Source organism: Miscanthus floridulus, chromosome 10, assembly GCF_019320115.1.
Source record: "Miscanthus floridulus cultivar M001 chromosome 10, ASM1932011v1, whole genome shotgun sequence".
NCBI classification, from domain to species: Eukaryota; Viridiplantae; Streptophyta; class Magnoliopsida; order Poales; family Poaceae; genus Miscanthus; species Miscanthus floridulus.
The window spans coordinates 3876842-3892784 of record NC_089589.1 but is presented as its reverse complement, the minus strand read 5'-3'; the positions used below and the strand labels follow the sequence as shown (position 1 = coordinate 3892784).

General features: G+C 43.2%; 1 protein-coding gene and 1 pseudogene across 1 annotated transcript; one reads left to right on the top strand and one right to left on the bottom strand.

Annotated features, from left to right (window-relative positions):
- Positions 1–524: 524 nt before the first annotated feature.
- LOC136487881 (uncharacterized) lies at positions 525–4642 on the top strand (annotated as a pseudogene).
- Positions 4643–10131: 5489 nt separating this feature from the next.
- On the bottom strand, positions 10132–10874 carry LOC136489946 (mini zinc finger protein 1-like). Its single transcript, XM_066486457.1, has one exon. The coding sequence runs from the start codon at positions 10708–10710 to the stop codon at positions 10408–10410; it is 303 nt and encodes a 100-aa protein (XP_066342554.1). The 5' UTR covers positions 10711–10874; the 3' UTR covers positions 10132–10407.
- Positions 10875–15943: the final 5069 nt, after the last annotated feature.

The following is a 15943-nucleotide window of genomic DNA, read 5'->3' as shown; positions in this document are numbered from 1 at the left end:
CATATTAGGATGATATGTGTTATGATGTTCCATAGATTCTTTACTTTGGCAAGATAGGTACTTGTTGTATTAATTAATGACAATATATACAGCACACTAGCAACACGTACCGGCACGCAGACTTTTATTAATTTGCTCTATTGGTTCATGCATGCTCGATGTGCGTGCATGATTTAAATTCCAACGGATTCATACATGCTTGCCAATACTCTCCATCAACCGGTGCTCAGATAGAAATCACTCGTGTCGGTGGCCGTGGAGCGTGGTATGACACACCTGCATTGCACGGCCGAAACGGGCCAAACGCCATCCCAAAACAGAGGCGGATTCTCACGGTCCTGATTTTATGGGGGTTTTTTCTTTGTTGGGCTGACCGACATGCTCGCTCCAAGCGTCGACGTCATCGTGTCTCCCTTCTCTCGCCGTGCTGCACGCCTGCACCCGTTTCTCGCTCGCTCTTCTCGATCGTTCCGCTCCCAAACCCTAACCCCATCGGCCATCGCCGTCGCAGGAAGGAGGCGGCCATGGCCGATGATGGCGCGGGGTGCTGCCCCCGGCGCGTGGCTCGGCCTCCACGGCATCGGTACACGCCTTCCTCAAAGGAGCACTGCGAAGCACGGTCTGACCTCCTCTCCAAGATCGAGTCTTCCTACACGGAGGCGCAGCACCGTCTCGCGGTGCGGGGGAGGCCCGTCACGCTCTCGCGCTTCCTCAACGCCGGCGTCTGCATCGGCCTCCTCGACCCCGTCTCCAACATCATGGTTAACACCATCTGCACCTCCGACAGGTTGCCGGACCTCCAAGAAAAGGTCTTGGCCGGCGGCTCCGTCGTCGATGACGATGAGAAGCTCGCCGAGATGGGCTGCCGCTCGCTGCAGGGCCTCATCGCCTTCCTAGTCTCTACTTCTTCCCCTACCTCGCCGAGTGGGAGGCCGTGCACTACCTGCTGCTCGCCGACGCCGACCTGCTCTGCGCCGCCCGCATCATCGTCGCCGACCGCGGCATGTTGCTGCGCTTCTCCCTCAAGTTCAACTCCCCCGCGTCCGCCCCAGCAGAGATCGAGGCGGCGCTTGCGCTGGCTGCGCAGGTCGCCAAGCACCCGGAACCCAACCACCACGTCCGTGTCTGTATGCTTCTGTCGTCCCGTCTGCACCAAGCGATCTCCCTCCTCTTGGAGTTGGACTCCCACTCTCCGCTCCGGGAACTCGAGCACCTGAAAACGATGCTCGATGACCCCGCGGCTCCCAACCTGGCCATACCATGGGATTTTGCTGCTTCGCGGCCTCCGTACAGCAACGCCATTGCCAAGATGCCATATCAGCACACCCGATCTCTGCGAATGGTGCTCCTCGACACGATCCACGGATTCTACCTGCAGGCGCTGGCCAGGCTACCGCGCGGCGAGCTACGCTGTCACCTCCACCGCAGCCTGCTCAGGGCTGGTCACTGCTACGGACCCATGGACCCTGTCTCAAACATCATCTACAACACCATCTGCTACCATGCCAACTTCCCGGCAGGAGGGACCCCGGTGCTTGATGTTATCGGCCCAGACAGCCTCGCCCGCCTAGAAAGTCGCTCCTTCTATGGGCTTGTCTCCTTCATCCAGACTCGCTACCATATCTGTCTGAGCACCAAGCCGTGCAGTGTCTGATTGCTGCCTGCGGTCAGCTGTCCCTCGCCGATCCTAAACTCATGTCTTCTGCAGAGCAGGGTAAGGGGGAACAACGTCATCACTGCTTGTGGATCAACTATGATGAAGCCATGAGAAACGTGGAGCAGCAAAGCCCATGTGCTGGCGTCCAAGAGGCTTACATGGCTGCACGCATGGCATCCCAACCCTGACAAGCAAACTACATTCCTTGCTTCTTGGAAGGGAAATCCGGTGGCTATGAACCAGCTCACATCTGAAGATGTGCACCGTTGGTCTAAGTTAATGTCTCCACAACAGCCACCAACTCCTGAACGAGTATGCAAGTCCGGCTATCCTGTCGTAGCTGGAAAGATGCGCTCTGAGGCTCAGCAGAGAAGGGTATCCAGAAAGGTCAAAGCTGCATTGCGCAAGCACCTACTGCAGGATGGGGTTTGTTGAGTACATCTGATCTTCATTGAATTGATGATTTTGTTTGTGTTATTGTTGTTGCGTGCAATAAAAAGTTTTGCTAACTGATCCCGTTTTGTTTTGTAGAAACCTGCATATGATCTTCATATCATCTCCTGTGTCCTGTGTGAATGAGAATGTAGGTGGCCCGGAGTATTGCGAGGAGATTGCTGAGGATTGCCTGTCTTTTGCTCCCTGTCGCTACCTTTACACACTCATGTCAACTTCTTGGCCACTCGGAAGGATTCTCTGTCCAATACCTCCTATCCGACACTCTTCTTTGATGAATTTGAAAATAAAAAGAAGGATGGGGCACCCCTTGTGTGCTGCCCTGTGCATGAGCCAATAGCCTTTGCAGGTACGTACATGCGTTCTTTCCACATGACTTCTCCAATCAAGCTTTCTTTGAACAAACATGTTTAGTGTTACAGCCTTGGCAATAGCATACAAAGAAACTAAAATAAATAGAGTGGGGGATCATATAGTAGAATTATTTTTTAGATTGCTGAGGTCTAAACGTAGCGAAAGATAACATTATAACAGTGCAAGAAATAATTTGAAACATAGGAATTCATCATAGCCATACTAAGAACTGGAAGCCAAGAATAAATAAACAAGGTCACCCTACAGCTTTGGCCCAAACTGCCCTTACAAACAATGCACATTGGCGAATCAGTAGTATTTACAACTACCTTGTGGCGACACAAGTAGGTGGTAATTCATTGTATACTACTGAAAATCTGCATCTTTTAATTTCTTATAGTAACAAAAATTGTCTCGACTATAGGTTTTATAAAATCTAGCTGGGGCTAAAGAACTCAATGAAATCCGTTGCTGAGAACTAGCTAGTGATCTCTTCTGTTCTTTCTTGCTGGTCATATAAGGATGTGGTTATGTGCAAGGTCTTATTGTTGAACTACTACTATAAAATCTGTCAGCATATACACAACAAGGGGGAACCAATTTCATTCATACCACAGGGGAGCATTTTAGGTTGTTTGTCCTGTGAAGGTGGCCCTGTGTTTGTGGATGAGAAGAGATAGCTAAGGCTTAAGAAGAAAACAGTTGTGGCCGTGTGTTTGGGGGTGAGAAGAGATAGCTAAGGCTTAAGAAAACAGTTGGGCTTTTTTTCCCCTTCCAAGTAGCACCTAGCCTTTGAGTTGCTTGTAATTAATATCGCTCATTAGATGTTACTGTGACAACAAATTGTAACCTAATGTAATACTTACCATATTATTCTTATCATTTCATATTTCTAATCATCTTTGTATGACAGCAGAGCATGTCCGGTGCCTGTTCTGTGAAGCTGCAGGAGCAAGGGTTGTGCATCCAACTTCGATGGAATTCCATGGTGGAGGCGAAGAGTTTGAGAAGGTGATCCGTGGAGAACAATCTCCGAGCAATTCGTGGCCAGCGGCGGATCCACAGGGGGGGCTGGGGGGGGCTCCAGCCCCCCCTAATTTCTTGATTTCAAGCCTAATCACTGTAGCAAAAGCTTGATTTCACCATTAAATCTTCATACAAATCAACATCTCCATTGTTTTAGCCCCCCCTTATCCCGCATCGTGCATCCGCCACTGTTCGTGGCTTATCTGCAAGAACAACTTCGCTGTCGAGCGCATGTGTGCAGTAGAAGAGGATTTCATGTACGTCGATGTCAATGAGACCGATTGAATCATTATGTAAGGTGTTAACACGCTACAGTACTAGTGCTTGAACTGGTAGTGATGACTAAACCTATATGTGCAATTTTGGACCAAGGAGGGAGTATAGTTGTACGTTGTACTCCATGAAGGACAGAAGGCTAGTCCCTGCCCGGTCTGCATATGGAACTACGTTCTTGCATTGGCATTATGTCAGCGTGGCATCTGATCGATCGTTCCTGATTTCGTTCGTTCATCATGTAGTCCTGATCGGTGGTAGCGCTCGATCGATCGATCACTGATTATGATGGTGTGCACGGCTTTGAGATGAGTCCTACCGAACGGGTGTTTATTTTTTTATTAAATGACTACGACAAAGCGACTCGTGTCTAGGAAAGCAAATGACTACGAGAAAGCAACTCGTCTGGGAAAGTAGGAATAAAGATTAGGCGAACAGTAGTGCTCTCTCTCTCTCTCTCTCTCTCTCTCTCTCCACCACATAAAGTAAAAAATCGAACATTTTTAACTTGAACTAAAAAATATATATATATAATATTAGTATTAATTAATATTATTAGATGAATGGATGATTTATAATAAACTTACTTAGAGATGTAGATGTTGCAAAAAAAATTTAAAACCTAATCAAACTTAAAATAAAGTTTCACTCATACCAACTCATAGTGACACTCGTTTTGGGGCGGGATTAGGGCGTTCGGACGGTTCACTTTCCGTCGGACACCGCATCCACTCTTAACGCTACGGACCGAATAGACTCCCTGTGTTGCTGCAGCATCTCTGCGTCGCCAGGCGCACCCACCTTCCTGCTTCCCCTGCTCGCTCCCTGCACCGCTGCATCCACCCACATGTCTTCCTCGCCGCCGTGCTTTGCTCCTAGGTGATCCCCACCAACCTCCATTTCCTCCCATGGAAGGCGTCCATACGTATGGACGAGTCTACACCCCGCGACTCCCAACATCGCCTCGTCCATCGCGGCTTCAATGCGTCGTCCCCACCCCGCCCGGCCTCTGCACCACCGAGCTCCGCGCCGTTGGCAAGATCACCAGTGACCTCCACGTGCCACCCACCCACCCTCTGCGCGCATTGCCGCCCGTGCTGCCCCCACACCCGCCCTTTTTGTACCACCACCCAGCTTCGTGTTGCCGGCGAGCTCCACGCCACCGGCGAGCACGCATGTAACCTCTACGCGTTGATTAGCCTCCATTTGTGAACAGCAAGGAGATGTGCTGAAAGAGCATGTTGCAACCATATGTTTCAAGTGTTTTAGGTGTTTTAGATGTATGTTGCAAGTATTTTGTATCGATATTGTAAAAGTAGATCGGGATGTTGCACATGTTGTAATGACAAAATACGCATGTTGCAAGCCTATATTTCAAGTGTTTCAGGCGTACGTTGCAAATGTTTCATCTGGATGCTTCAAAAGTAGATCTGGTGTTGCACATGTTGCTGTGGTTATACACACATGTTTTAAGCGCATGCTTTAAGTGTTTTATCTGTTTTAGACATATGTTGCAAATGTTTCATTTGGATATTTCAAAAGTAGATCTGGTGTTACATATGTTGTTATGGCTATACACACATGTTTCAAGCGCATGTTTCAAGTGTTTTGTAGGACCAGATTTGTGCATGTAATTGATAGATTTATTAACCGCATGATTTGTGCATGTAATTTTAAGTAGATGCGTAGCAAGCAAGTAATTTATTATTTTGTCATGGAAGAGAATAATAACAAAATTAATAAGAATATTTATTGTACATGCCCGGAGTTAAACCCATACCTTTATCTGCATAGATTTACGCTCTATCAATTGAGCTAAATCTCCAATTTTTGCTTATTTTACACTATAAAGTAATTTATTCTTTTGTCATTGAAGTAAGGTGAAATTAAAAAGACTATTTATTCGAGCATAGATTAATGCTCTATCAATTGAGTTAAATCTCCAATTTTTGCTTATTTTACACTATAAAGTAATTTATTCTTTTGTCATTGAAGTAAAGCAAAATTAAAAAGAATACTTATTCGAGACGTGAGGAATTGATGTACCTTTATCATGCTTAGATTAACGCTGCACCAACTAAGCTACATCCACTTGCTTTATTCTATTTTTGTACTAATAAACAGAAACAAAATAAAAAAAGGATGTTTATTATTTGGAGATTCAAGGATTGACCCCGTACCTTTAATATGCTAAGGATAACACTCTACCGATTGAGCTGCATTCCCCACTTTAGTTTATTTGTGTACAACATATTAATTTGTTACTTTTGTCATTGAAGGAAAACAAAATAAAAAACTTTTAGGAGATGCGAGGAATCAAACCCATGCCTTTATCATGCTTAGGACATCTACAAAAGCTCCTTAATCATGCTAAGTGAATAAATTGAATATTGAGCTCTATTTTTGCCTTTCTCTAATAGTAATCTTTTCTAAAACTCAAAAACTAGGTGGGAGAGAGGGAAAATAGTGCAAAAATTGTTGGGGAGGGCACCTGAACGTATAGCAAGAACATAATGCACACACATGCCTCCCCTCTTTTCTCTTGGCTCTGGGCTCCAGACAGCCTTGGTAAACATAAATTCTTCTTTTGGTTGGTCATTAGGGACAGACTGAATACCAGAAACATGCTAAGAGGAAAAACAAGCACCTTGATGACTACAGTTGTGTTTTTCTGCAATGGTTCGACTGAGGAAACATGTTTCCACCTTTTCTTTGAGTGCCCCTTCAGTGCTTCATGTTGGCAGACATTCTCCATCAACTAGAATCTGAACCTAGAGCCGTTGGATATGGTAATTGATGCTAGAATGTCTTTTGGAATCCCCATTTTTAGAGAAGTGATCATTACATCATATTGGATCCTCGATCCGGACTACAAGAAATAGAGTTATTCTCGATAATGCTTCTTTTAGCTTAGGTTATTGGCTAGAAGATTTTAAGAGAGAGCTTGGCTTGGCTTGTACCAAGGTTAAGCATTCTATTAGTGTTCCCCTTATTTTGTGGAGAGAGAGTCTTTTATAATGCTTCCTTTTCTCTTTTGGGCTTTGCAAGCCCTTGTACAGTTTCATATATAATAAAAAAATTAAGTAGGGGGCTCTCCTGTTGACACCTCAAAAAGAAAAATAATGCACACACATATTTGTGAGTTGAGAGGAAGATTTATCAAATGCTTATTTATAGGGACTTTAGATATAAATTATCAGAAGAATTTTTTTCTTCTTTAAACAAAACAATTAAGGAGTTGTTTTAAGGAGCTCATTTTTTTTGCACTAAAAAGTATAACTTTTGTCACTGAAAATACCAGAGAAAATATTTATTAGAGATCTGAGGAATTGAACACCCACGCCTTATCATGCACAGATTAACCAGCTACTAATTGAGCTACATCCCCACCTGTGGAATATTTTTGCACTACAAATTGTTGTTTTCTTTTGTCATTGAAGTATAACAAAAAAAAGAATTCTTTTGGAGATGCAAGGAATCAAACACGGACCTTTATCATGCATCATGCATAGATTAACACTCTACTAATTGAGCTATAAAATAATTTATTATTTTTTCATCAAAGAAAAACAAAATAAAAAATATTGGAGACATGAGGAATTGAACAAATGTATTTCTTAGATTAAAACCCTACCAACTTAGTTGCGCCCCCAACTTTTTGCTGTAATACAAATTAGTTTATGTATGAAAAGAAACAAAATAAAAAATATTGTTGGAGATGCGATGAAGTGAACAGTGTACCTTTAGCATGCTTAGATTAAGGATCTACTAATTGAGCTACATCCCCCCAAACAAAAAATGTAAGGAAAAAATACTTCCATGAATCGAGGTTAATTAATGTCTCTGCGACTTTTTTTTTGAGCAACACGTCCCTGCGACTTCTAAAATGCGAGAACGTATTGATTGGCCCAAACCTATCCAGCCACCAAGAGACGGCCCAATTCAAGCACTAACCAACCAAATTATTCCTACAGGCCCAATTGGAAAATAAGTGGGCCCAATACACGATAACCTACACCTAAACTACTAGTAATATACTATCGGTCTCTAATTCGATAATAATACGGAAAGTCTAACGCCCGGTCGTTCGGACGCCCGCGCCTACTTCACGTAGGAGCTCGCACCGCATCGTGTCCCGCATCCGCATCGTGGCCCGCATCGCTCTGTGGCCCGCACCGGCACCATGGCGCCCCTCCACACCGACGCGTATGCAGGCGGGCCGAGCAGCTGCAGCAGGTGGCTGATGCAGATGGTTCCCACTACAACATGTGCAACACCATATCTACTTTTGCATCATCTGGATGAAACATTTGCAACATACGTCCGAAACAATTGAACTTGCAACATATATGTATGAAACACCAAGAAAAAGACGTGTGTAGCCATTGCAAAATATACACAATATCCAAATGAAATACTTGCAACATATGTGTGAAACATATGCAATATTCGGATGAAACACACTTGCAACATATGTCTGAAAAAACAGATGAAACATTAGGGACAGACGTTTGAAACATAAGTGTATAACCATTGCAACATATGCAACATCCTGATCTACTTTTGCAACATCTATATAAAACCTTGCAACATGCGCTTGCATCATGTGCTTTCAGCGCAATGTCACCTTGCTTGAACGAATGGATCGGAGCTCGTCCTTGTGGAGATTGACTCTGGCACGGAGCTTGATGCCACGGAGTGCGCGGAGATCGTCGGTGCAGAGCTCGTTGGCGGCACGAACCTCGGCAGTGGCTGCAACAGGTGGATGGAGCGCGGCCGCGACGGGAGGCGCGAGTCCGGACGGCTGGTGGGTGCTCCGGGTAGGGGCGGCGCCGGCGGAGTTCGTCTCGCGGGCGGAGACGGCGTAGGCGAGTGGAGTCTGTCCTGCGAGCGGGGGCGCGCAGCGTAGAGCGGGCGTGCAACGCGGGCGAGGTTTGTGTATGAGTAGATGAGGATGTGTCTGTGGATGAGGATGACGTCCGGACAGGAGTCATAGGACGGACGCTCCTGAGATATCATTATAGATAATAATATAATATAATGATCTGCTACGTCGGCGAGCTGCGCTCACCGCACTCTGCAATTGTTTCAGTTCAGCATTTGCCAAAAATTACTGAACTGTTTGTAGTATTATCTCTGACGGTACAACAATAACAGGAAGAATAGAAGCATGGTTTACGTGAGGGCTTGCGAGGTTTCCCTTGCCACCATTGTTACCCTGCTTGTACAGAGACCAAACCGAACACACAAGAAGTCAAAATAGGTTCAGTATACATTCGCAATTACATTGCCCGCAGAAGATCTACCTTCTTTTGTTCTCTGCTGCGATGATGATAGTAAAGTTTGTGCACGAACAATGCTGCTGGTTGGTAAATTCAGCTACATCCGCAACTGTGGTATATTTTTGCACTACGAAAATTAATTTGTTTTTTTCATCAAAGGAAAACAAAATAAAAAAAGAATATTTTGGAGATCCAAGGAATCAAACCCTCTAACTTTATCATGCTTAGACTAACAATCAACCAATTGAGCTACATCCCTAAATTTAATTTTTTTTGCACTAAAAATAATTTATAACTTTTGCTATTAATGAGAAATAAAACAAAAAAATATTTATTATTGGAGATGCGAGGAATCGAATCACATGCCTTTATTATGCATATAGATTAATTAATTGTCTACTAGTTGAGCTACATATCCCCAACTTTAGTTTACTTTGGACTACAAACTAATTTATAGATTTTAACAATGAAGAGAAAAAAATAAGGGAGAATAATGTTTCTATCAAATGAGCTACATCCCAAATTGTAGTATTTTTTCATTGAAGGGAACAAAATAAAAAAAATATTTTTGTGTTGATGCAAGGAACTGAACCCTTTCCTACCAAGTTTACATTAATGCTCTACCAATTGAGCTACGTTTCTAACTTTAACTTTTCCACTAAAAAATAGTTTAAATTTTGCCACGTCATGTAGGATTGCATTTCTTGAATCTGGATATCTGAATTAATGCACGGTAAATTTCTGACTTAAGGTTACTCATCATATATAGCAGCAATGCGTTGACAGATGACTAAACCATGGGCTAGAGAGTCTTGAATAAAACATTTTTATAACAAATACGTTTTTTTTTATCATTGAAGACGATGAACATGATGAACCATGCATCATCCTGAGTGGGAGGACAACATATACTTACTGTGTAATGGAGAATCGATCCTATTTTCACTTGAACAAAACAAAACGAGTTTAACTGATGGATCGTTCTCCATTAAGATCAGAGATACCAGAGTTGAGGAGAAAAAAAGCATCAAGAACAAACACACAAATTCGAAACAAAGAAGCACATGTATACATATCTACCAAATATGTAAGATGTCTGTTTCATAAGTAAATAACAGGGAAAACATGTACACATCAGTTACAAGCACCATATACCAACGATCAAAACATATGTTACATCACACATAAATTTCACTGAATATCATCCAGGAACAAGAGAGGGACCCGAAAAGGAAAAAGGGAAGAAATTAAAAGAAATATTTGTCCATATATATACGGCTGAATATAATGCAGCTACCAAACCATTTCAATGCCCCCACGAGCCATGACGACACCCATCTGCTAGCTGCTGCTGACGGCTCATCAACCGGAGGTGGTGGAGGTGGAGGTGGAGGTGGAGGAGCAGGAGCAGTCGCGGTCGTGGCCGGCCTCCACCTCGCGCCTGTGGAAGCTGCGGTGGCACCCGCAGGCCGCGCACGCCAGCGCCGCCGACGTGCCCACCGCGCCCGACGCCATGAACTCCCGGCACCCGTCCACGGCGTGCCCGCCGATGGACGCCGCGTAGTTGCGCTTGCACTCCCGGTAGTGCACCACCTTCGCCTCCTTGCTCCTCGCCGCCGCCGTGCCGTTCGCCATGGACGAATACCGGTCTTGCTGAGGCCCCATAGGGAACTGATGAACGCTGGCGATGCGTACGTACCTCCGGTCCCCTCCTTCTTGTTCTTGATGCTAGCTAGCTATGCGATGGGGAAGATGGCCTGGTGTGGAGACTTGAACGCTGGAGATGGAAGGAGTAGTGGGAACGAAAGGCTCTATTGCTATCTATCACGGCTTTGGAGGAGGGTGGACGACTTTTTTTATATGGGGATCACGGGTTGAGAACCAACCTTAGCTAGTTCGCTTAGAGCAACCAGCTGCCCTTGCTGCGGCTTTCTGTTTGGCAAAATACCCAAATGCCAATGTGTATGTGTATCCACTCCTGTCTTGTTCATTTTGTCGTTTCAGGTATCTCGTTAATTTACACGTAATTTCTTTCTCTTTATAAAAGAAAGATATGTATAGTGAGTCATATAGCAATCCAATATGACTCCTAAGACTCGCGTGTTGGACGGTGGTTTGTTTCTTCACGAACATTCCTGACATATAGTTTGCTATCGTAGTGGTGGTTCATGTTTCGTGTTATGGTGATGTATTTTTTTAGTCATCTTTCATTTACGAGAATTTTACTTTCCAAGTGGACCATGAGTCATGAAGCGTGATCGGATACGACTTTTATGAATCACCGCACTACGACAATTCTTTGATTACCTCGTCTTGGCATGGTCATTTCCAAAATTGTTAGCAATGCATGAGCTTATTTTACTATACCTTTTTTAGGTGGATCATGATCAGTCAAGTAGTAATCCAATACTACTTCATGAATCACATTTTTATAGTATAGTGAGACCATTTCCACAATGCATACTCATCTTAGTCTTGGGTTTTATTCTTAGAAACAATCTGAAACTTGCATTGATGTATTATATTGTTTCTTTACATGCTTATTTTGATATAGCAATTTGTGTGATTTAGCCATATTTAATTTACAAGAATTTTAGTTTTCAAGTGGACCATGCGTCCATGCGTCATGAAGCATGATTGGATACTACTCTTGGAATCACCACACTACGTCAATTCTTTACCATGTCTTGGCACGGATATTTGTTTACAAAATAATAATACATGAACTCTTTATTTATTTCATTTTTTTCAGATGGATTCTGATCAGAGGTTGTAATCCAATATACTAATTTATGAGTCACATGTTAGTGCAGTAGTTTATATTAGTGAGACTATTTGTTTTTTCACAGCATTAGTGCATACTTGTCTTACACTTCATTCTTACAATATTCATTATTATGCCTGTCTATTTATTTTGAATTAATGTTTCTGATGAGTGAGGGGAGTACATTGGCACATTATTATCATGAACTAGTCTGGTCGTTGTTTCTGTTGGCAGTGCTAATTCATTTCAACTAACAAAAGGCCACATCCTATCTTGTAGTGTTGCTACTAGAGAGCCACTAAAGGTGACTAGTATTACCAACTAACCCAACATTTTTAGTAGTAGTAGGTCCATTTGTGGACAAGATTAGATCTGAATTGACTTGACAAAACGTCTAATGGGTCTCAGTTTGGATTGGGACTTATACGCCGAGAAGGTTTTCGTTTATTTTCTGACACTGACATCTTGACAGAGAACCCTGAACAGAAGAGGGAAAATGCACGCCCAATTGGCTCAGATTTTTGGGAGTTGCAGCGACTTGTGTACCAACTAGGAACACGGGCGTAGAAGAAGGAAATTAGGCATGAAAAGAAGCTTATTCTTTGGATGCATATAGGATATGAGGTTGGACAGAGAAGCACTCCTCTCCAATTGACTCTTCGTCCTGATGTGTGCAACTTGCTTCTGCCACCTTCCCTCTGTTTTTTTTCTTTCCTTCTGATAGACATCTAGCTGTCTGAACAATATGAATCATGTGCTCTTATTCATCAGGTCACCATTATTGGTGAATGATGTTTGTATAGGTCTAGCTGTGTGATATGAACAGCTTACTTAAATGCAATAAACCAGAGCATTTCCTGGAGGTGTAGTAGCTATACTGCATCAGTGCATTGTGGGTAATAAGACACCATTAATATAATTAGTTCAAAGTTCAGATCTTGTACCTATTTGGCCACATTTGAACCTATGATATGAGTGTCAGGTTTTGTCAAAACATAAGCTAATGTAGCTAGGAAGAATCTTCCATATATACTGGGCAAATGAAAGATGTACCAAACGCAATGTAGGGTGGTGGTCATATCTCAGAGGTTGATAGATGCTGGCTGCATACATGCATGGAACTATGGAAGATACCATCCATATCTGCCTGTCAAGGTCGAGTGATCTCTTCGGGAAACAGGAGAAAGGATTCATAGTACTGTGGTAGAATCGACTAGGGCAGTAGAGTAGACTCCAACAGTAGCGACAACGATACAGAATGGTCGTTTTCAGTAGCCAAATTTGTCTTCTGCGTGGTGGATCCAAACAGTGTTCATGTTTTTTTTATCAAAAAGAAAAAGGAAAGGAAAGAAAGACTGTATTCGGCATGATCACGCACATCACTGCTGCTGTACTGGAGAAAAAAAAGGGTATGTACGTATTCGGTATTCCTACTCAGCTTGACAACTTCCCAATAAGTGGAAGAAAGGGAACATATTTTAGGTAGGAAGATGCCATTGCTTGCCATCTCATTATCACAGCGTTGTAACTGTAAACTAAAATTGTTTGCTATATGTCATAATCACTGTTCCATATATAATCTTTCTTATTGGCTTTATGTTTTTTTTCCTTCCTTGACTTGAATATGCAGGTCAACTTTATGTTTTAAAATAAGCATTGGCGGTTGTGAACTAATCTTTTAGGACGGACATACAGTGAGGTACTTAGGATCAGAGTTAAGACCCCATATCCACTTGGCAAGTTGATGGACGTTGGTTGGCCAACTTATGTCAAAATGGAGTTCGGTCCAAACAGTAGCCTTAAATAATATCCATGCAAGTAAGTACTAACAAACAATGCTAGCTGCTAGCTTTTCATCATCACAAGCATCAACATGAACAATGGTATATTATATTACCACTAGTACCTTATTGATTGGTACTCCTACTGTCCTACTCCACACGAGCTGCAGAGAACCAAATCGTGGAAAAAGTTCTGCAAGTACAATTGGCCATGCACATATATATAATATAATTTCTTTTCGTGTACTAGCTCGTCTCTATAATTGTAGGGGCTAAATTTGTTTGACCCTGAGCAGGTAGGAAATAAAAGGGGCCCTAGTAGTGCAGAATGTCAGTCTGCAGGCACACCTATCATTCCAATCATATCAAATCATCATGCATGCTGCAAACAAGACGCCAACATGGGATGGGACACACTGTCTGTCACTGAACCCTGATCAGCTAGCTAACGCTGCCATCTCCCTCCGCCCTCTCCAAATCTGGGCGTCAGAATGTCTGTTACTACTTCACTTCCCCGGCCAATGCCACTGGCATGGAAGACCACCACACGCACAGTGTTTCAGTTGCTTGAAGCAAACAATGAAACAAATGGAGCACTGTTTCTGCTTGGCACTTTGGCAGGCAGGGATCGAGGCTAGCTGCAATGCAAAGGTGAGGTCATGTGGGCGTGGGGGATCGGAATCGGAACAGTGGTTGGCGCATCCATCGGCTGAATTGGCTTTGGCTGGGTGGCTGAGGCCTACACCCTTTTGCACGTGAAGGAGTTATGCCATTGAAGCCCCGGCCCTCGTCTTCCTGTCGGCCAGCTCGCATGGCTGCAAGCGCCGCAGACTTGGTTGGACAGGACACTGACATGGAAATGAAATGGCCCTCTTCCTCTGACTTGTATGTAGTACGGATGAATATAATGCTCGACAGATGAGATCCAGCATCCGGCACACGAGTGCAGCAGGCAGCAGCGATCTGGAACGAAGAAGAGCAGCACAGCAGTATGGATTTTCTGAACTCTGTCTGAAGAGACGGTCGAAATTAAAAACCGTCAGAGACCGACCTCGCAACAGCCTGTTGTAACGTGCATAGAGAGCGTGGTGCGTGTACTCCGTACGTAGTTTTGCAATCTCTGAAGAAGATGGATCGAGTTGCAGGCGTCAAATCGGTGGGTCCACACGGGCGGGCAGGCAGAGGCAGCGGCAGGTGGTGGCGGCAGCGGCGACGGGGGTGTCTGCCATTCGTGAGGAGAGGAGGATATATCCGCGGCGTCGTGCTTTCTGGTTCGCGTCCAGTCGGCACCGGCACCAATGCAATTTGCAAGAAACAACAGATGAGTGAGCTGACTGAAAGAGATACTGATGACTAGAGATAAGAGGTGGGTTGATTATTGGCTACTAACTGTACGTATGCAGGCCACTGCAGGTACACCGAATCCATCCGAAAAAGGAAAAAAACACACACACATGGGTGGAGTCAAAATCAATGCGGCAGGGAGGGAGACTGCAATTGCACTCGTGCATGCATGGATACTCCCTCGGTTAACAGAGTTAAACTCTGACTATGTTTATAAAAAAAATGTTATCAATATTTATGCCTCTGAATAGGTTTATTATTTATATTAGTAAAATATATCTATGATTCATCTTATTATACTTATTACGTATTATGAAAATTAACATTTTTTGTGATATTTGTTCAAGCTTAAGATTTACTACTACTAACTTAAAAGAATTCATGCACTAACCAACCAAATTATTCCTATAGGCCCATACGGAAAATATAGGCTGGGCCCAATACGCGATAACCTACGCATGTAGTCCAAAACTGCCGATCTCTGGCACGCTAATACAATGCATATATCTCGTATAATAATAGCATCAAGAACATAATTACAGAAAGCATATAAAAAAAAAGAACAGGACTACAGAAGCATATGACTTCAGATAAGTCCTGGACAAAATTTTTGAACCACAGAAAATATCTCTAACTTTTTAAGAATTCTGAAAAATCATAGAGATAGACTGGGATATGAAGAATGCAAGTAAAATATTTAGAGCTTGCTAAAATATATTTAGACGCTTGAAAACTTAGATTTAGCTCTAGAAAAATGAGAAAAATATCCAAAAAATCTAGAAAATTTTCAAAACATTCTAATCAATTTCTAAACATGTTTTAAAAACTTTGCACTACAAAAATATAAGATGCACCCAGCAAGAATGCAACATACATTAATATTGAACGCAATCATGTTAGTTGTGTCTTATGTTCTTGTTGTTGAAAGTTTTCAAAACACGTTTAGACATCTATTAGAACGTTTTGGGAAATTCTTTTTTGTTTTGTTTTTTTTTTCATTTTCGTAGAG

Excerpts from the sequence above, each read along its gene's own strand:
- LOC136489946 (XM_066486457.1), bottom strand. The coding sequence starts at position 10,710 with ATGGGGCCTCAGCAAGACCGGTATTCGTCCATGGCGAACGGCACGGCG.